This window comes from Aulostomus chinensis, chromosome 7 (assembly GCF_037954235.1).
Source record: "Aulostomus chinensis isolate RoL2024-O1b breed Wild chromosome 7, RoL_Achi_v1.0, whole genome shotgun sequence".
In the NCBI taxonomy this organism is placed as follows: Eukaryota; Metazoa; Chordata; class Actinopteri; order Syngnathiformes; family Aulostomidae; genus Aulostomus; species Aulostomus chinensis.
The window spans coordinates 28,256,986-28,278,373 of record NC_141326.1 but is presented as its reverse complement, the minus strand read 5'-3'; the positions used below and the strand labels follow the sequence as shown (position 1 = coordinate 28,278,373).

The 21,388-nt window shown below is 46.3% G+C and overlaps 3 protein-coding genes and 1 long non-coding RNA gene across 14 annotated transcripts in view; 3 read left to right on the top strand and 1 right to left on the bottom strand.

Annotated features, from left to right (window-relative positions):
• The first annotated feature begins 2,408 nt into the window (after positions 1-2,408).
• On the top strand, positions 2,409-5,387 carry LOC147259364 (uncharacterized). Of its 2 annotated transcripts, XR_015116855.1 has the most exons (6): positions 2,409-2,540; positions 2,636-2,763; positions 3,665-3,867; positions 4,343-4,392; positions 4,490-4,585; positions 4,718-5,387. It is a non-coding gene; the product is annotated as an uncharacterized LOC147259364 (long non-coding RNA). The 2 variants fall into 2 exon arrangements; XR_015116854.1 differs by lacking the exon at positions 4,343-4,392.
• Positions 5,388-6,432: 1,045 nt separating this feature from the next.
• lyve1b (lymphatic vessel endothelial hyaluronic receptor 1b) lies at positions 6,433-12,041 on the top strand. The gene is made up of 6 exons (XM_086207960.1): positions 6,433-6,517; positions 7,163-7,325; positions 9,584-9,723; positions 9,839-10,025; positions 10,734-10,865; positions 11,543-12,041. Exons 1-6 carry the CDS (start codon positions 6,433-6,435, stop codon positions 11,745-11,747), a joined length of 912 nt encoding a protein of 303 aa, XP_086064086.1. The 3' UTR covers positions 11,748-12,041.
• Positions 12,042-12,247: 206 nt separating this feature from the next.
• On the top strand, positions 12,248-18,767 carry rlig1 (RNA 5'-phosphate and 3'-OH ligase 1). Of its 2 annotated transcripts, none has more exons than XM_086209705.1 (7): positions 12,248-12,468; positions 12,925-13,042; positions 13,271-13,366; positions 13,502-13,618; positions 15,812-16,009; positions 16,294-16,463; positions 17,686-18,767. In XM_086209705.1, the coding sequence occupies exons 1-7, from the start codon at positions 12,379-12,381 to the stop codon at positions 17,698-17,700; spliced, it is 804 nt and encodes a 267-aa protein (XP_086065831.1). In that variant the 5' UTR covers positions 12,248-12,378; the 3' UTR covers positions 17,701-18,767. The 2 variants fall into 2 exon arrangements, with proteins under 2 accessions (XP_086065831.1, XP_086065830.1); XM_086209704.1 differs by having other exon boundaries at positions 16,812-18,762.
• Positions 17,329-21,388, bottom strand: part of cep290 (centrosomal protein 290) — a 31,034-nt gene continuing 26,974 nt past the window's right edge. For all 9 annotated transcript variants that reach the window (XM_086209694.1, XM_086209701.1, XM_086209695.1 and 6 more), the window contains 8 exons: positions 20,616-20,702; positions 20,277-20,438; positions 20,085-20,204; positions 19,651-19,820; positions 19,127-19,268; positions 18,929-19,002; positions 18,543-18,619; positions 17,329-18,382 (listed from right to left, as the gene is read on the bottom strand). In XM_086209694.1, coding sequence (XP_086065820.1) covers positions 18,138-18,382; positions 18,543-18,619; positions 18,929-19,002; positions 19,127-19,268; positions 19,651-19,820; positions 20,085-20,204; positions 20,277-20,438; positions 20,616-20,702 — 1,077 coding nt within the window. In that variant the 3' untranslated portion in view covers positions 17,329-18,137. The remainder of the gene's footprint in view (positions 18,383-18,542; positions 18,620-18,928; positions 19,003-19,126; positions 19,269-19,650; positions 19,821-20,084; positions 20,205-20,276; positions 20,439-20,615; positions 20,703-21,388) is intronic.

The following is a 21,388-nucleotide window of genomic DNA, read 5'->3' as shown; positions in this document are numbered from 1 at the left end:
GGAGGTGATGTGATCGTGCTCTGGTTGTTTGCTGGTGAGCAGGTTACTCTAAAAAAACAAAACAAAACAAAAAAAACCCAACCTTCAGATTCCGATGAAATCTGGGGAAAAGACAGGTTCCTTTTTTTTGGAGGTGATCTGGATCACGTTGTGCATCCCGGATCCTGAAGCCTGTTCTAGGCCACCAGCAGGAGATACAGCTCATATTTCTCTGGATATGCCATTGACGAATGATGACTGCATGACTTGTGAGGGTCCACTGAGCTGACCCAGTGGAGGGGTTGTGGTGAAATGAGAACAGCTGATTGTCTGCGGTGAAAAAGGTTCTGTTGAGAGAATCCCTTCAGAAACCCCCTGCGGCGCCCACTCGTTCTGAGGCGACTTACATCAGCACGTTTCATTCAGGCTCCTCTTCTACATCAAAGACGTTTCAGTGCTGTGGCTCTATAACTGATGTGCTCTTTTGTTGGTGTTGGGGAATCGAGGTTTTTTTTTTTCAGTCGCAGTGTTGCTGTGTTAATTACCACACTACGGCCACTAGATGGCGTCTGTCACTTTAGAAGTCACTGTCAGTGAATGAACTTCCAGTCGGACCCAAGCGAGTGTTTTCTGAGGGGGACAGAGTCGTCATTGTCGCTGAATAACACAGTTATAAACGGTGTGTGAACATTCCATCACTCAGTCTGTTACACCTGCCTGTGGCAACTATGAACCATCAGAAAAATACCGTGTTGTGTCTTCTCTCTCTGGTGAATGCAGACGGACAGCGTCGTGTTTGTTTCATGATTCAGAACAGAAATTTCACTTTCAAACACATATTTGGAAAAAAACAAACAAACAAACTGTGAAGAGATTCCAGTTCTAACTGATTTCCTTCCTTCTGATTTTCCACACTACAGTGGCAGATTCAATTTTTTGTGACTGAGATTGAGTGAGACTTTCCACTAGCTGTCCAGGTCTTATGCAATATCCTCCAAGTATAAATAGAAGTAGGGGCAGTATCACGGAGTCATGGTGACACTGATGAGAAGCGACAATGGAGCTCAGTCGTACTTGAAAACATCAATAAATGCATGACTGATTGGGAACAGATGCTTGATTGAATGATGTTATTTGTGCTGCAGTTCTTCCTGTCTTTTTAAAAACCTTATATAATAATTCTTATGACTTCTCTTAATAAATATTCCTTCAACCATGTCAAATACGTTTATAACCTTAACGTTAGATCCTGCATCTTAACACTGGGGTCGGGCCGCTAGTTCAAGCATCCTCAGGTGCCTGCGTACCTTCCTCTTGCGGACCAGTTCTCCCTGGAGATGGTTGATCTGGAGGAAGGAACCATTGGCAGCACTGATGGGTCTGACAGCTCGGACCGGTCTCCTGGTCAGCCTCGAGGGACCTTTCACCTCCTCTGGCGTCCCGTTGCCGAACCGAGAGCCTCTGTTAACGTTGCTGCTGCTCATGGAGAACGACTTGTAGGAGACCTCATCCAGGGATGACTTCCCGGCTGCCCGCAGGTCTGTGTGGGATTTGGTCCGCAGGGCCATTCTCCGAATCCTGAGAGGACACTACTGGCGGTTTGTGTTGGGAACATTGCCCAGCGATGTGGAGGAAGTTCTCAGTTGCACGTAGAGCTTGCTGGGTGGATCCTGTCACCTCCTGAGCATCATTCATTATATATTAGGAAACATGATCGCTCAAACCTGCGTGACACAAACACTCACTCTGCTATTTGGGACACCTGTTAGCACACTGTTAGCTTTGTGAACGCCACACAAATTTCTTGCATATTTCGGGGGCAGAAACCTGGTCTCCGGCAACATTCCCGAGACCTCCTGGAAGAGAGGGAGCTGTGGATGGGGCTCACGAAGGGAGGAGCCAGCGGTTCACTGGTAGAGACCCCACAAACGGGGGAAATGTATTCCAGGTGGCCCCTGTCAGCACTTATTTTTAAGACACATAACAGGAGCAGGTTTTTGTCTTTGAACTCCTTTTTGTTGTTGTTGATGATTTGCGGAGACGTACGGAAAGATTTCTGTCATTACATAGTTAATCACTGAAAACACATGTTGACAGCTCTTCCACCCAGAAAAACTGCATCGGTTCTTTTTTAATGTTTCTTTCAACCACATCCTTTAAGTGTTAGAGATCCCTTTTGAACTCAAATGATGTTTTCAGAACCTTCAGAAATAGTTTGGTGGGGGTTTATTTTCATCATCAATTAGCTGATTTAGAATCAGAAAGGCACCGACCAGCGATGCCAGAGGGGGCAGCAGACGTTTTCTAACGGAGAGGATTTGGGTGATCACCTCGTCTTGGCGGAAGAACTTTCCGGCAATCTTGAAATACTTCCTGGAAGATCATGAAAAACCAAAGCTTTCTTGATGTATATTACTTAAAATTAGAAGATAATTTTAGGTTTCCCCTGCACGACTCTCCATGGAAGCGGCACTTTCAGAATGTTGAGTAAATTCTGCGCAGTGGCCCCTGGAACAAATCCCTCGGCTACTGAAGGGGCCAGCAAAGACCCGGACCAGCAGGTAGGACTGGACGCACTGGGAAACTTTAATAAACAGTAGTATAGTAAGGAGTTGCTCAGCAGCTCATCGCTGCCTGGTGCCTCTGCATTTCACAGTTTAGGGAATTCTTAGAAGCCCTTCACCCAGCAGCGCCGGGCCAGAGCAGCAGCTCCGTGCAGCAACTGCGGCAGAATGAAGAGGTGCAGCAAAGCAATGTTTCTGGAGCGACTGGGGACAAACAAAGGTAACAGCTGGTGAAGCATTTCCTGTTTGGTTTAAGTGCAGGAGGACGAGGAGGAGCTGAGGCCAGGCACCGATGTACGCTACCACTCTTGAACAGGTTTGCATTTATCAAATAATCCGAAGTAGCTACCAGGATCATTTTGTCTTGTTACTGCGAAAACTTGCCTTTCATTGTGATGATTTCTGGGAAATTTCACAGGCCTGAGCGTGAAATGCTAGCAAACTAATTAGCAAGCTTATTAGTGAGCAAAAGAAAAAGAAAAGTCCCTCTGCAATGAATGCTGTTCTTCTTTGCTGCTGCCTCGGTCCATTTAGCAGCAGGCTAGTTAGCGAGTTAGCAGTTTATCTCAGACCTTCTCAGCCGCACCACGTTGTGATTACCTTGGTAATCAAAGATACATACTGTAGCTTTAAACTGCCCCCCCCCCCCCCCCCCCGTCTTCAACTGCATTCATCAAATACAACACACAGAACCAAAAAGGCACCAAGACAAAGTGTAGCAAGAATAATGAGTGTTGAAGACTTCTGCTTAGCAAACTACTGGATCTAAGATTGTGGGTAGTTTGTTCTTGATAGTTCCAGACTGGCTAAAAAAAAGATGAACAATAAAAATAGACCTTGAGGAAGAAGTAAATCATGTCTGTTCAGGAAAAGAAAACTGTTCTTAATTGGCTTTTGGTCAGAGACACAAAGCCACTCTTTCACCTGAAAGTCCCTCTTGTCCCCGCGGACGATTCTCCGTAATGATGCTGCATGATGGAAACGGTCACACTTTTATGATGGAATTCTGCTCTCTGTCCCAGTGGGTGATGTGAAATTTACACCCTTCCTGCCAAGGGAAGTGTGAGCGATTAGCATCTGCAGCAGCCATTATCAGTTTTACAGTGCTGTGTCTCTTACAGGGCGCTCATCCACAGTGCAGCCTGAAGCAGACAGGAAGTCCCGTTCTTCACACCTCCCTCCTGAAAGAAGGACGCTGGACCTCTGTGCCAGCCAACATCCCAACGTCCCGGCTGTCAGCGTCTGGTGATGAACTGGCTGTAATTAGACTGACAGGCTGAACTGTTTCACTGGGGCAGGGCCGCTGATAGAGAGGCACAACCAGGTCAGCTGTGTGTGTGTGTGTGTGTGTGGGGGGGGGGGGGGGGGTAGAAGTGCCCTCAAACCTTTGAATATTCTGCTGTGATACAACGACAAAAACACATTAGCAGTCCTCAGGACATCTTTGGGTCCAGGACATGTGCTGCCCCCCCGGGACAGGAAACATCCAACACTTGATTAGTTGAGCTGGAAATCCTGAAATGTGAAGACTGCGAGTGCGCATCAAACACTTGAGTGGGCCAAAGCTGCCAGAACAAATCTGCACGAGAAAGAAAAACAACATCAGCAGTCAGGAGCGTGCAGGAAGCGCGAAGGTGCTGCGGCGCCTCTTTAAGATGGCTCGTTCCCTTCCTCTTTTCCCGTCACACGTTTTGTCCTTTTCACTTGAATATCTTTCTTTCAATCCGAAGATGTTTAGCAGTTTCCAATCAATTTGAATGCTTTGGTCTTGATAATGTTTGTTCTGCTTTTAACCAAAGGGGCAAAAAGAGCGGATTCCTTAGACTGATAAAGATCAGTGCATTTCAAGGTCGGAAATTCATTTTGTTAAAACAAAAGTGAGCTGAATTTAAAATGTGATTAAAAGAAAATAACAGTCAACATCTTGTGCTGATGTTGAGGAGCAGTCGCTTGGACGAAGTCAAACAAGATTAGGACGAACATCTGCGACCACACGCAGGTTCACGTGCGGGGTTCCTAAGCTGATCCTGTCGAGGTCGGAGGTTTGTGCCACCACACACACACACACACACACACACACACACACACACACACGCACGCGCACGCACACACACACACACACACACACCAGAGACAGTGTATGTTGTTTCTGACTGCGTCTTTCATGTCCACAGTGGAGTTGCCTGTTACACATCTGTGTTGCTTTGAAGCGGAGGGGCTATTAAGCTGAGAGCTCGGCTGGACCCAAACACAGGACTTTAAGAGGACTTAGAGGGCTTCAGCTGACATGATGGTTCGTTAACTCGGTCATTAAGTCACGCTGCTTAATGTTTTCAGACGGACACAGAAACATCATCAAACACATGCTGAACAAACTGGGATTCTATCTTGAATGGTAATTGAGGAAAAACAAAAACTATGAAGTCTGGGACATCAAATAAACAGTCCATCAAACAGTCGGTTCAGTTTGCAGTCTGAGAATGGTTTCATCCCTAATGATTGTTCCAAGCTGGGACCAGGTCCCACCTGGCCCCTCCGGCCGCCCATCGATCTGTGGGTGGCAGATCATCAGGAGTTGAGCCCTGCTGCTACGTCTGGATCCCCTCCAATCAAGAACCACTGGGCAGAACTCCGACAGCAACAGAACCAGTCCCAGCTGGGTTCCAACTGCTCCTCTGCCACCCGAGTCCAGTCGTCCTTCCTTCAGTCCTTTGTTGTTCTCTACTTGCAGCATCTCTTGTGTCCTCCTGTATTTTCTTGAAAGGGTTTTTTCTGCACTGGCATCAACAAATATTCTAATTAGAGATTTCAGGCTGCATGAATAAAGTTCGACTGACTGATTGAACGCCGGATGGACCACAATTCCCGTGATGGAGGAGAAGATGAGGAGTTCTGTCACGTGCCGGGTTGAGATGGAGTCTTCAGAGCGGTCGTGGCCAGGAGGTGGTGACGTCCAGGCCGGATAATGAAAACAAAATAAACTTTAAAAAATGTGTATCATTGTAATGCTTTTTTCTGTTTTTGTGGGGCAAAAAAGCTCCCGAAATATCACGATAACTCTAATAACTCATCATTTATCTCTTAATTTGATTAAGCTGCAGAGTAGCACTTAGTAGATGAGGTAAAGAGGAGGATCCACCACCAGTTGGAGTTTAATCCTCCAAGTGGAAAAGGTTGGGCTCTGCAGAGGGAGAGAGAAAGAACAGACAGAAGCACAGGAACAGCGAGGAGGAAGTCCTCTTTCCCCCGGTCTGTCAGAGCTGACATACCTCTGGAGAACAGATGCTGGCGCAGCAGAAAAATACCAACCCTTAAATAAACTCTTAAAAAAAAAAAAATCCCCGTATTGTTTCATTTGGTGCTGAAAGCTGCAGCAGCAACAGGACTAATGATTTCATCATAGCCCAAGGCTCCTTCAGCCTTGTAGGGCATTCATTCAAGCTCCTGTTCCCAGCCATTCTTTATTTCCTGGAATCCTCAATTCCTGATTTTCATCACAGTCTTAATCGTCTTAACCAGCAGAGCGAGCACAGACGTGCCGAATTCACGTGCCATATATGTGATATATGATATGTACTGTGTGTGTGTGTGTGTGTGTGTGTATATATGTATATGTATATATATATATGTATATGTATATATATATATGTATGTATGTATATATATATATATATATATATATATATATATATATATATGATGAATGATACTTGCATCAAACACAGAGCGACGCTGTCACGGACGGCCGTTATCTCATTAAGCAGATTTGACCTCCATTTCCTTTTCCTCTTCCCATCTGCATCACGTTGGTTCTTTGAGTCTTTTTCCCCCCTCTTGCGTTTAGATGGTCCCCCTTGTCATCTTCACTTAAATATATTTTACACCAAACATGGCACGGCTTTTGCTCTTTGCTCAGTTCCCACTCCTGTGTCTTGCGGTCTGTTGGCTGGCCTCTGACGCCGCTCTGCTCAAGGGTAAGACGTTTGATTGTGGGACGGGATGGAGGTCACACCCAGACCTCAATGATCTGTTTGACTGTTTCTTTTGCATGTAGGATCCTGCTGTAGTAAACTGTAATGCATGAAAATGTAGCATTCCAACAACTTCCTATTTTATTAGCATTTATGGGCATTTTCCCCCCCTTTCAGCTCTGACTTCTGCACGCGTGTTTGATTTTTGTGTAACACACGTCAGGCCAGTTAAAAGTAGAAATACTGATGACAGGTTTTTCTGCTGCGAGCTCAATACCCAGGAGTGCGTCTGTCTTTCATTCGGAGCATATTTAATATACCGAGATGTCATCTATCAGATAAAATACGGTGTGTTGTGGAAGGTCAGAAATATCAAATTGAAAAAATATTGTATTTTTAAAAGAAATGTTGGAAAAGTTTTAAAGAAATAAAAGATGAAATTTCACAGGAAAACAAATAAAAGCACCAAGAGGCAGTGCCAGCAGCGTGTAAGGTGGTGTGAGGCTGTGGTGTACAGTTATAAATACACAAGCATTGGCAGTCAGTTTAGATGACTTTCCAGATGTGCATCCAGTCTACAGATGTTGCTGTGTGGTACCGACGTCTGACCAAGACAACACAAATGTTCTCGATTGTACAAAACTGCAGTTTCTCAAGCTCACAGACCTGCTGGAGTCTTCCTGCTTATTGAAGAAGGAAAGTACACCCTGAACTTTACCGCTGCCCGAGCTGCCTGTCTGTTTCTGAACGTCACCATGGCGACCGCGGCCCAGATGGAGGAGGCGGTAAAGCAAGGACTGCAGACGTGCAAGTAGGGTGATGATGGCTGCGTAGTTGAAGGACATTTAGGTGTTAACACTGATTGCTGATGTGGTATGTTGGGACATTCAATCTTTAATATTCATGTAAAGGAAAATGCCAACTTTTAGGAAAAGACACTCACTGTCCGTCCTCTCCAGAGGAGAGCTGGCTACTCTCCGCTGTGCTGCCCTCAGGGAGCTGAAACCCAGCTGACTGCTAGTTAGCTTAGCTCAATGAATGGTAGTGGATGGAAGCGCCAGCATAGATTACCTGCTCAGCTTCCAACACCTGCAGTTCCTCCTCTGTGTGTTCTGGTTCAACATGATCAGGGCCAGAGTCGTAATCCTCCTCTTCCTCTCTTACGACGTCGGCCATGATTAGAGGCAGCAGGCGCTCTCAGTTGTCAACAAACATTTTGTTTAGTTGGAGGGAATTTTGAGGTGTTCAGCCAAACCAATGCACCCAGTCAGTGTTTGAGGTATGCTAACCTGCCCATCCACTACCTTTCATTGTGCTAAGCTAACTAGCTGTCAGCTGGACTCTCAGGCCTCTGCTCTCTAAAGCAGCACAGAGGTAAGAAGGATATCTACCCTCTCGTCTGAGTCTGGAGAGGAAAGACAAAATATCACCAGCGAAGTCCACCATCACAAACGAGACGCCCACTTAAAAATGTGTTTGATCTGGACTGAAAAACCTTTTAATTAAATGATGACAAGCTTATTGTCACACTTGCATCACCAAAAACAAACAAACATGTGGAGCCTGTTCTGTATTTGTGATGAAAATGGCTTTTCCTTACCCAAGCTAACGCTGCCATTTCATCATATGAATACAGACCACACACGCCTGAGGAGGGCTGTTTGTTTCATTTTTTATATCAAATATCAGCCATATTTCTCAGGATTTACTGACTATATCTTTAGTGCTCGAAAAAAAAAAAACCCAAAGGTAGGGTTTATTAATTCAAGATTTATGAGTGGAAAACATGTGAAACTGCATTTTGACCTTTCGATATGATGTGAATAATGATGTAGGGGATTATTCTGAGAGGGAAGGGAAGCTGCGTTATCGTCCTCGTGGGGAGATCTGTTTCACTGAAATGCATTCATGCCATAAACTGAGATAAAAACAGGATTAAAACATGGCATCAACAAATCACAAGCACCGATATGTCATGATATTTCATAAATCCGTGAAATGGAGCCCCAGTGCATTAGAAAACATAAAGATATTTAGGTACACTGACAAGAAGGAGCTAAAAACATGAATGACTAATCCTCTCGGCGGTGTTTTTACATGCTTAAATCAAAATTATGAACAATAAATAACGTTCCTCCAACATCTGTCACAGGCCAGCAACACCTGATACCTCCATAGACATCTGATTGACAAGTTAAAAAAAAAAAATCTCAAATTAAATGTAATTTTTGTTCCTTTGCTGCCAAAACGTGTACCTAAAGTCAGGGGTGAAAGTGAGCCGGAACGAGCCGGAACGCAGTGCCAGTAAAATATGGCGCGTGCAAGACTTTTAAGCCACTTTCACCCCTGCCTTAAGTGAAACTTCACCCAAAAAGGGTTCTTGGCCTTTCAACTACTCACAAATTTGTGTCTTACGCTGCTTTCCTTCCTCCTTTTGTTCATTTTGACTGAAAAATGCAGAAAGAGCCAGCCGGGTTTATTTAGCTTGAAGCTAATGGAGATTGATGCCTAACAACAGCCTGACTGTCCAAAAAAGTCCCTTTACGACCTCTCGAGGTCTTGTCCGGTGCAATCCAGGTCTTCCATATCAAACCACGTGCTCAGGAATCAACAAACACTTTTATTTTAGTTAAAAACAAACCACCTAAATCGCTGCTTGGCGTGACCAACCTGTTAGCACTGAGCCGTTTAAATGTTGTAGTTTTTGTTTTGTTTAAACTCAAACGAAAGTGTAACCGAGCGGAACTCACATTTTTTGGTCACTTTTGCAGTCGATTGCTGCTAAATAGGCTGGCGCTTACTGCCGCTGGGGTCTCTATCAAGACATGCAGGAGGGGAAAGGAGTCTGCGAGCTGGAGAGAGCTGCTTGTGAGCACTGGAAAGGCTCAAGGCACTTTCTGAGTGAAGCATCACTTTAGTTTTGTGTAATTTTGTCTAAACGTTATTTCAGTCGGCGCGTTAAGGTCTAATTCCAAAACAGGGACCTTAATGAACCGAGCTAGACGTTGGCTGGGGATTCATGCAGAGCTGAAACGGGGTTTGAACATTTCCACGATCACTTCCTCCCAGATTTGGATGGATAGATCAACAGATCGCAGTCGTCCCGCGGCAAACAGCTGACACCAAGTGTGGGAAAGGCCAGACGGGGGTGGTGAAGTGGTTTGCAAAACCACATCAAGAGTTTGGAGTCTTCTGCTTCAATGCTACAGGTAGACTGCTGGGCCCCGAGTAAATTCAATAGAGTTCAAGTTTACTGTAAAACTCTTTTTGTTTTTCATGTGTGGAACTTAAATGGCGTCTATCTATCCATCATCGTGTGAGCAGAGTCCTCTGTTCCTTTGCTGCTCTCACCACTTGCCAGATTTAGAGGAAGCCCTGGAAACATCGACAGCAAGCCCGCAAGCCTCCACCCCACCAATGGTAGTGACCCAAACCCCTACGCGTGCCACCCCTCGGGCTGGAACGGCGCCCACACCTGCACCCTCAACACCGCCAAAAACAACGCAACCCAGTAAAAGTGCTGCTCCGACTTCAGCGTTCATCCTGCGGCCCAGGACGCCTCCTCCTCCTCCGGGACCCTCCTCCACCGGGCTTCCTCTCCACTCCACTCCCGGTTCTCTCTCTTATGGCATCACTTCATCACCTACTGTAACCACTTCTGCATCTTCCATTTCCACTCATGCTACCAATTACTTTGTTTCCTCTGAGCCCGCGAGTCCTGCCATGCCGTCACTGGGAGGTACATCCAAGTCCTGGTGCGTTTAACTTTCTGTCAAGTCAGATTTCAAAGAAGAGAAAACCCGGATCCGTTGCAGACCTGATTATTACAACCTACAGTGACACGCAGAGGTTAATTTCAGTCATAAACCAGATTTTGTGTGTGTATAAATACAGTACATGAATAAAATGCCCTCATGACACAGTTTTTACAGATTCCCAGTCTGGAGTCAGGATGGAGGATGTTTTTAGCTTCAGTTCCAGCAACTTTAGTTGAAGACAAAAATCAAATCGAACTGAAGCAGCCAACCAGGCTTGTTGTAATAGTTCAGAGCCTCAAAGTGGGCCAAGTACGGATTTTCAGCTCAAGCACCCTTTTCTATTTTTTGCTCATGTTCATGTCAGAAATGTTGTTTGTGCCCGTCACCGTGACTGTGACCCGCCAATATCTCATCTGTTGATCATCGTAAATCATTGATTGAACCTGCTGGGTGAAAAACAAATGTGATACAATTTGTGGTGACCACTTGTGCTTCTTCTGCTTGTTTCTGGAAGTTTCTACGGCGCTGATTGTCCTCGGCGTCCTCGCCCTGACTCTGGCGGCAGCAGCGGGTGCTCTGTGCTACTACAAACAGTGGGTTTGATTCTCTGCACGCTCCACGCTAAAATACTGTCAAAATTCATGGATGTGATAAATGAGAGTCTAACTTTAATACACAATCTGGAGACAAAAGGAGCAGGTTCACTTCACGTGACTAATGAGTGTTAGAAATACAGCACCGCGGTTGTAAGCCTCTGCAGTTTGTGCCCATCACAGTGACCTTTGACCTCCAAACACCACTGGACATTTGTGCCAAATTTGAAGAGATTCCCGCAAGGCATCTCTCAGACATCCCGGACGTACTCACGCTTGACTCAACTGGCGCGAGTCGTGAATTTAACATCGGACAGACGTCGGACCGGCATGAAAGCTGGTCTGATGACAAATTCTGGCCGTGAACTTGAAAATCAACAAAATGTCCCATCAGAAGATGAGGAAATGTAACTTAACCGTGTTGGCAGGAGGAAGACGGCTTGTTTCAGCAGCAGAACAAGGGCACTAGAACGACTAGAACTCGAAACACTCAACGATAAAACTCTCTCTTGGCATCTGAGTAAATTTGACTTTGGCTATTTTATAAACCGTGTCATGAACTTCTTTGTTACTTGTAGCTGAAGGCGAATGACATCAACACTTTCACGGAACTTAACTTGCATCTTTAAATGTTTATGTCTAACATCTGTTTTTCTCTTTTTCTGGGGGAAAAAAAGAACAATTTCCCCCTCTTGGTCCCAGCGCCAGATGGAGGACATGGAGACAGAGATGTGGAAGCAGACCGACAGCGAGATGGATCTGCATCATCAACATGGAGAAGAAGAAGAGGAAGAAGAAGATGGAGAGGAAACAGACAGGAAATACTCCAGTGACATTATGCTGTGCATGCATCCAGACATGAGAACAAACGCTTCGGAATAGTTTCAGGATGTCTCCACTAAACGTCCCACAGAGGAGACAGTGCCTGCTGAGCAATGTCATAACACAGACTCGTCGTTGATGGTATGAAGGATCCTTCATGTCCTGGTCTAGTTTTTTCTGTTATTGTAGGTATAAATGCCCCCCCCCCCCACCCCAGACCATAGTCATCCAGTCCTTGTGGCTGTCCTGTATTATATTTTTATATTAATACATTTTCAAAAATGGCGTGTTTTCAGGCAAACAAAAGTGCTCAAATTCTTCTTTTTTTAAACAAAGGAGTAAAAAAAACACACAAATGAAAAACAAAAATACAAATAAAATAAAACGATACAAAAAAATATCAATAGTTTTTCGTTATGAGTCTTTTTTTTTGTTAAATAGCAGTTTTAAAGTAAATCCAATCATTCAGATCACCAGCTTTGTGCCTCCTGCTTTGCTAAACGAGTTCGAGTGGGGAATATTTCCGGCCACACAGCGGCGCTCATGAGCCGCTTAACCGACAAAGAAGGAGAAGAAGAAGACGAGGCGCGTCACGTTTCCGGCGAGCACACCAGCCGAAAATAACGTGAATATTCAGCCTGAAACGTAAAAGCTGGAGGGTTAATATCCACATATCCGTACATTCTCAACGATGCGCCGCCTGGGCTCCGTTCAGCAGAAGGTAGCATGTGTTTTCTTGACGGAGGTGAAAGAAGAAGAGTCCCGGAAACGAGAGAATCAGGTGAGACGCTACCAGCGCAGCAACTACTGATGAGCAGCGGCCGATCCAGGATGACTTAGAACCGTCATCCTACCGGGGGTGGGACACGTCTGCTGCAGCCCCCCGCTACTCAGCTCATTTAGCTTGCTACAATTAAAGCATTCGTGTATGGCAGGATTTGAATGTATGTATGTGTGTGTGAGAGTGCGTGAGAGAGAGAGACAGGGGCACGTCTTTCTCCTCCAGTAAACAAAGTATCATAGTAGTTAGAAGATGCATGGAGAAGCTGCCTCACATCTGGGACCAAAACGATGAGTGGCATCAGGAACCAGCACTCAGGAGGTGAACCTCCATACCAGAAGAACAAAACTACAGTCCAGGACATTCGGTGTTCAGGATTATGTGGGATTATGTTCTGGTCACGTGCAACCCTGCACTGGAGGCCTGACGATTTTGAGCTTTTCTTTGCGTTCCCAGCATTTTCAGGTCGTTGCGTCCGAGATGGTGAACCCGGCAGCTCTGGAGGCTGATGTCGACGGCGCTCTCGCCACAGAGAAACTGGACGGCACCTGCTGTTACGTCACGGTGTATAAAGGTAGGCGCCGAGCCACACGCAGCGTGTCCTGGGAAGGATGGTCAACGTATAGAAGCCCTTTCATACTGGACACGTGTCCACATATTTAATGACCCTGAGAAGGGACTTCCTGGAATAGAAATCTTCATCTTGTATCCATTCCTTGTCACACGTCCTCTAATCTGAAATTGACATCTGACATCTTGGTATTTTTCCGAGGAGGAACTGAACTGTTGTCCGTCTCTGCAGGGCGGCCGTACCTCTGGGCTCGTCTTGACAGGAAACCCACCAAACAGGCCGAGAAAAGGTTCAGGAAGTACCAGCATTCTCACAAGAGCGGCAAAGGTAGTTTGTGTTGAGTAACGGAAGTCTGAGTCGACATGAAGTCTGGAAGTTCCTCATGCAGCGCTTCAGCTGTTCCTGAATGCCTTTGAACTGGAAGGTCGCCCCAGAGTCACCGTGTCTCTGCTTCATGTGCAGGATTCACGTGGAACGTAGAGGAAGACTTTAAGACGGTGCCGGAGGCCTGGATCCCGGCCCACAGGGTCCAGCATCACAACGGCCATCCAGTTCCAGATGAGCACGGCCACATTCCAGGTCAGGAACCCAACCCTGAGCGACTGGCTACTGGTCTTGTCTTGACTCAACAAACAAGGAATGAATATTTAGCCCAAAGCTAATAGCGACTGATGGCTAACATCAACCGGCCCAAATGTGACCAGCTGGTGCCGAACTAAACAGGAAGTGATGGTTTGTGTTTCACTCAAGTCAGAGCTGTGGATGGCTGAGCTGGATAAAGATGATGCGGATTAAACCGGATGATCGTGAGACGTCGTAAACTCACACTTCAACAGCTGAGCTGTTAGCCGTCTGACTCCATTAGCTTCATGCTAGGCACAGCGGGTACAGTGACTGTTCAACACGTCACCATTTTTCTCAGTAAAAACATTACTGACATGAAATTTTCACCAGATGTTGGTAACAACCCGTGCAACCAACACACGCAAAGAAATCAAAACTTAGAGGTCCATATATGAAGTTATGTGTCCCAAAAAAAAATGGAACCACACAGGGAAGAAGAACTGAACACATTTTCTCAAAAGTTGGTACAAAAGTCTTTGTTGGTGATGGCAGCTTCCTGTAGGGAGGAACCAGGTGCAGGCAGTGCTCTGCCGGACTTTTGGCCCGTTCTTCCACACAGATACAGGCTACAAATGTTCCGTGGGCCTCCTCCATGAACTCTGGTCTGCAGTTCTTTCCGTAGAATTTCTGTTGGATTCTAGTCAGGTGACTGCTGGGCCACGCTAGCAGCTGTATTTTCTCTCTCCGAAACCCTGGCCGTGTGTTTGAGAGCAGTGTCTTGCTGAAAACGTCCACCCAGCAGATTTTTCTCGAGAATTCAGTTATATGAAGTTTGCCAGTGCCGTACGCTGAAGAACAGCCCCCCACCATGAGTTCCCACCCCATCTAACCTCCTTAACACGATGTGTTTATGGCATCCGAAGAGTTCAGTTTCAGTCTCCTCTGACCAGACGAGATCCCCCCAGTGTTTCTCGTCTAAATGTTGTGGAGGAAACTTTAAAGCGTCAGTTTTTCTCTTCAGCAGTCGAGTCCTGCGTGGCGAGCGCCCGTTCAGGCCACGGCTGTCTTTTGTAGCTGCTGATTCCAGGTTCGGGTTCTCTTCTGATGATTCCTTTGACTCCTCTGTCGGAGACCATGTGAGGAGCGCCTGGTGGTGAAATGATGTTCCTGCTTCTTGATCACGGCCCCAGCGGCCGCCACTACGTTTTGCAACAACAAGGCGAAGGGCCTTGAGAGCGCTTTGCTTTTACCCATCATGACACATTTCCTGTTTGACACCTCGGCAGCAACACACCTTTTTATAGGCCACCAGTTGGAACTGAACCAGCTGATATGGAAGTGCGCTGACGAGGGGCAGGATTGCTCTCTAATGACTGATAGATTTTCAGCCGCGGTCTTGGCTTTCCGTGCCTTTTTACACCTCCATTTCTTCATGCGTTCAGTTTTTTTCCCGCCGTCGTTCCATTTTGTCACACGTCTTCTCACGTATGGACATTTGATTTCTCTGCATGTGTTGTCACAGACATCTGGTGAAAACTTCATGACAGAAATGTGTTGTGTGAGAAAAATGACGTGTTCAATCCTTGCTTTTACCTGCTGTGTATGTTGCTGGCTCTTTCTGGAGACAAGGAAGTGATGCAGGAGGGGGAGACCCATCATTGCAAGCTGGAGACGCACGTTTGGGGGGATTTGAAAGCCGAGCACATGTATGAGGGTGAGGTGTTGCTTTATGGCGTTTTTATTAGACGCATCTCAAGGGTGCGACCCACATGAGGCGTCCTTACGCCTGATAACAATTCTGTAATCACGGTCTTTATTGACGGTGATGACGGATCGCGGCTTTGTAGTGGCGCGATTAAAACCAAACAACCAGAACTCATCTAGTTTTAGAAGCTCATAAACATCAAAGCTTTTCTCCGTGGTGATGTTTCCTCCTGGTTTATCAGTCCTCTCGCTCCCGTCTGTCTGCCGGTACATAGTACTTACCCTGGAAAGTAGAAACAGACGGCGTTGCATCATCAAAAGTGTGCAGCGAAATTTCAGGTGAGGCCCTAAATGACCTTGCTGGACACCGTTAGGGGACTAACGGGAGGTCAGCCCTGGGAGTTCCTCCTAAGTGGCTCACAGTTTTTGTATCGTGGCGATGATGGCGATGTTGATAAAGACGCTCGCCTGCAGATGTAGTGATGTGGCTCCTGTCCTGTCCAGGCTGGGTCCCAGTGGAGGCCGACAACAAGCAGTACTGCTGGCACTCCTCCGTGGTGGACTATGACATCGGCGTGGCTCTGGTTCTCAGGTCCGAAACCAACAACGAAGGCTTGCTAGAAATGGCCACGGTTCCACTGGCCAACCTCCAGGAACAAACGCTGGAGCTCATCGGAACCAATGTGAACGGGAACCCTTACGGTAATCTGCTCGATGTGCCGTACGTCGTGTGCACTACAGATTATTGTCACACGTTCCTTCGGCAGGTGATCAGTTACGTTTGAGGTGTCGGGGAATCAAGCATCATTTCAGATAAACGTCTGTTTAGTGTCACAGACTCAACAGAATTGAGACTAGAATTATTAAAAAGATAGGAATGTTTTAATGTCCCATAAAATGAAAAAGATGCTACTTGCTGCTGTGTTTCCACCAGCACCAGTGTTTCTGCACGCGTGCCAAACAGCTTCCTCTCATGCTGTTCACAGGGCTGGGGTGTAAGAAGCGGCCCGTCCACTGCCTGGTGCCACACGGCAGTTTTCGAATCCAAAACCCTCCACCGGTGGACTTCCAGCAGCTGTGCTCCTGGTTCCAGGAGAGTCCCGAGGGCCAGGTGGAGGGCGTCGTGTGGCACTGCGACGACGGCACGCTGATGAAGGTCAGTGTCACGCGCTGAGGTCACGATTGGGATCAGTTACTCACGACGCGGTAAAGCACAGTGATCAGCTTCAACACGGTCGTGTCGGCGTATTTTGATGCAAGTTACCGGGTTAGAAAGGAATCAGCTGTTCTGCTGCTCCCGTCTTCCCGGATATTCTGACGTTGTCACGTCGTCTATCTTATTCCCTCCAAACCTGTTGATGGAAACACGCCTGGTGTTTCATTTCCTGTGACGTGTCCACAGTTCACTTAAAAATTAATCCGACAGTTCAATAGACACACAACTTAATAGGCTGTAGTTTCTTCGGTGGTACAGAAATCTGAGAGCATGCTGACGTGTTGGCAGGTTCATCGCCATCACCTGGGGCTGCGTTGGCCAGACGGAGACACCTTCCTGGCTAGCAGGGCGGTGGTGATCCGCGTCGACGGTACGGAGGACGAGTACGACAACAGCAAGGATTTGTTCACTTGCTTGTCGAGGCTGAACGGACACCATTTCAGCCGCCTTCAGGACATCCACTACGACCTCTGAATTAAGGTTAAGATGGTTAAAAAAAAAAAAAGACAACCAGACTGTTTGATTTTTCCGCCAGAAATTCCAGATGAGCGAGCTCACGATGTTTGCCAGAGCGAAAATTGGTGAAATAGGAGCAGAGCGGTCTCGGTCCAGAGAGACGGCCTCCGTGACTGACATCAGCTGAAAGTCTTAATCAGAGAGATGGACTGAGAGTTACCGGAAGCTCAAGTTTCCAAAGTGAACAAACGTGTACAGACCAGTGACCAAGAGGACCGGAGCACTTCCACGCTGTAAAAAGAGGATGTGACGTTACCAAGAGTAAATGACGTGGAACGTAAGGTTCAGCGTTTGAGTAGTTTTATGAAAACTGCTTTATTGGTAAATATGTAGAAGCATGATGTGTACAAATACAACAAATGGTTCAAGTATTATAAATACGCCCTGCGGAAGGAAACCGAGGGACCCAACGGACTGTTTACAGCTAACATTTCCTCTCCAGAGACTTTCCATGGACATTTGTTGTCGCGTTGCAATTCCAAGATGTTAAACTGCTCTGAAAACACTGAAGAGACGATGTTGAGTGTCTCAAGTGCAAAATGTTCTGACCTCGAAGGCCTGACATCATTTCAAGCACTTTGACTGTAGTACAGATAGAAATCATGGATTTTACTGTCTAAATAATACAAGTGGCTTCACTTCGCAGGTCCGGAGCCTCTGAGTGGCCGCAGGGAGAGCTTCTTAAAACGTGGGCCCAAACCTGTCTGAGGCTACGAGATGGAACCTGTTAGCTCAGCTTTGTTGTTTGGAGGCACCAGACACGGTGCATCTTGGAGCCTCAATAAGTTACTTCGAGGAAGAAACTGGAACTTGGAAAATATACAAACATAAAAGTTTCCCTGTAAACCAACATTTTTTGCCCTCCCTGTCTCTCTCTCCGGCCCTCCAGGGCTCCGTGTTTAAGCGATGAATTCTGATGTAAACCAGGAAATATCCCACAAGAAAATTAAAGCAGACATTCAAGCTTCAGTGCCTGACCGCTTCTGATTTGACCGAAACAGAATTGAGGTTTAATGAAGAACGTCGACCAACTCGACATCTAAACGGACACTAAGCAGCTTTGGTCCTGCGGTGCCTCCACAGGCTCGTAGCCCTGAGTCAACCCACGGACACGCGGGGCATCTCGGCCCTCACACCGAACCGATCACACACCTTCTTCAGCTGCTCCTCCAGAAGAATGTTCTTCTTCACCTCTAAATTGTAGTTGTACTTCAGATCTTCGAGCTCTTCAAAAAATGTCGGGTCAAAGTTTTCAAGTTCTTTCTTCAGCTTGCTGACTTCAGTTTGAAGTTGTGTTTTCTCCGTCTCAGCCGCCTGCAGAAGAGCTTTGAGCTCCCCGTTCCCTAAGAGAGGGAGAAGGTTGCTCAGATTATTAGGGACGGATCACAAAGAGATCTTTGAGATTTGAGGATGGAAGTGTTGCAGTCTGACTGGTTGACACTGAGACACAGCCTGCAGCAGTCAGATTGTCAACCATTTTGTGTGCGTGTGTGCGTCAGTCACCTCTGAGTTTAGCAGACGTCTCACCATGTCGCTCGCTGAGTCTTTCTTTTAGTCCTGTGTTCTCGTTCTCCAGCTCACTGTCGAGCAACACGTGGATCCAATAACATGAACAAAGAAATGGATCTGTTTTCTTTTGTACATTTGCAAAGGTGTGATTGATTGTTGTAACACCCAGGCGTGAGACTTTCACTGGATTTAACATCTTAAAGGTCCCGTGGGATTAAAAAGACATTTTCAATATTTTAATCCTGGGTCCTGTGTTAATTCTGTATCTCCTGATTTATGTAAAATGTAATCAGTATTTGTATTTTTGTCTTTTCTCCTGTAAAAACTATTAGGGCATAGAAACACAGCAGTCCCTGTGAGGAAAGTCCCCTGTGACGTACCGTATAACCTGGAACTCCGTTGACATTCCTGCCTCTGTCTTAGCAGCGGCGGGGAATCCTTTTAACATGTCAACCTGAGGAAGTGAGAAACCCACAACCACATTAGATGCTACACATGATAACTTCGGACGGCGGTTTGGATGCACAGCAGAACAGACCTGACCTCAGCAGGGTCGTGTGTGTGTGGTTGGTGCGTACCTGATCCTCCAGTTGCTGGATGCTGAGCTGAGCTCTCTCCTCACGCTGGTTCACCTCCCTCAGCTGTTGTTTCAGCTCCGCCAGGCTGCAGGTCTTCAGGCAGAGCTCCTGCTCCAGCTCTTTCATCTTGTTCTCAAACATTCTGCAGATGGAAATGACACAATCTCTGTTACGTGTTCTTGCTCCTGGAGTTTCTCCACCTGCAGGTTCAGGATTTGATTCTCATTCTTGGACAGCCTGGGTTAGAAGAATTGGACTGGTTTGTGTATTAAATATGGAGGACAGAAGCAGTGGAGTGCGTGCTCCTTCTTCACGGTGTGCAGATGTAGCGCTGAGGTAGCGCTGCAACTACCGCTGTCTTCATTTTTGCTGTGTTAAACCAAACCACTGAGAAGATGTCATGACATATTCCATCCCTCGATCCTCTCCTACCCGCTGGTTTTGTGCTAGCAGGAAAAAGCGGGTGCAGACAGAATGAAGTAAACAGACTGCTGGTTGATGCATCAGTAGCTGCATCTGCTGACCTCGTTACCACAGACGCCTTCCAGGTCTTGCGGTCTGACCCCTCAGCGATGGGTCTGGACAGGGCGTCCTGGAGTCTTTGCTTGGTTCCCTCCAGCTCGGCCTCCAGCTTCTCGACGGTCAACTCCAGACTGGTCTTGGTCACTCTCAGCTTCTCTGAGGCCTCCATTTCCTGTGGTGACAGGAAACAAAATCCAGCTTAGATAAGTTGAAAATGTGTTCGCAGGGTTTTGTTTTCCTCCGATGCAAAATTCTCCTTTATATTTAAAATATATTGAAGTTTTCTGGAGGTGGATCATTGAGACGTGTGGCAGGGAGGGACGAAACACTGCAGTATGAAAGTAGTGACTGTACTGACAGAGAATCTGCATTTCTGCTGAAACTCCCATCACTTTTGGAAAGGTTTTAGCGTTGTGACCTCAAACATGATAATTACCCTTTTAATGTGCTTTCGGAGCCGTTCATTCTCCATCATTATTTTCTCCAGCCCTTTGGCTTTGGATTCAAGTTTGCTCCGCTCAGCTTGGCTTTGTCTCTTCAGTTTCTCGTATTCAGCCTTGAAGAAGAACGTTTACCGTCAGTGCGAGTCCACAGCAGCTCGTGCGATTTATATGAGACTGGCAACAACCTTTAGTCTATCGTGTTCTTGCTCCAAGTCGGACACTTTATCCTGATTAGGACCACTGGACTTCTTCAAGGTCTCATTTTCCTTCTGCACCCTCTCCACCACCTTCTTCATCAACCCAATGGTCTTCTCAAGTTCAGGCACAGTTTTACCACTGTGGCCAGCCTGAGGAGCAAAGATAAAGAACATGAACCACACGTCACTTTACATCACTTTGATGGGGGGGGTTAATGGAGAACCGCTTCCATCCAATTCACACTTAGTTTCCACGAGTGTTTTAGTTTCTGTGAGTGTTTTGTGTGTTTGATTTTTCTGTTTCTGGTCTGGAGGAATCTCACGCACCCCTCGTACGTGGGCCAGCTTTTTTGACGTGTCTGCGTTTTCCCTCTTCAGAGCGCTGCACATCTCCTTCAGGTCTGCCACTTGATTCTGTTTAAACAAAAGAAAGTGGATAAAATCATTACTAAAAACTTTTAAATAAAATTATGGTATCTTAGCAGATGCTCTGTTTCCGAGTACAAAAGATGCACAATTTAATTTAAGGAAAATATCCTCAATAGATAAAGAAACGCCAGCTCTAATTTAAATTTTTAAAAACAAAGTTTGATCACATGGAAAAGATACTGTAATAGTAGTGTTACTGTCAATTATGAAGAGGTAATATCATTAAATATTTACTACACAGGAAAGCGGGTACACTGACTTGGAAACGTCATGCAAACTTAAGCTACGATTCCCTTTTATGACTGGAAACAGAACATTCTAGAATACTCGCACAAACGGTTCAGCATCCCACGTGTCCTTGTTCACGCCGGAGGTGTGTGACACTCTCCCATCTCCACGCAGGTCTTCATAGCCACATGCAGTCATACACATCGACATGCAGCACACTTTCCTCCACACTGCACTCAAAGAAGCTTTCAGGGAGCCTCAGTCAGCTCGCACCTACAGGAGCGTGACCCCAGTGACCCGCCAGCCACTCGGAGGAGCAGCATGAATGTTCTGAGCAAGAACTCCTACCTACTACATCATCACTGGTGAACTTTATGTTTACCTACGTGTTTACGTTGTGTTCAAATGTGTGCTTTGCCATTTTAAATGATGTCTTACAGTCA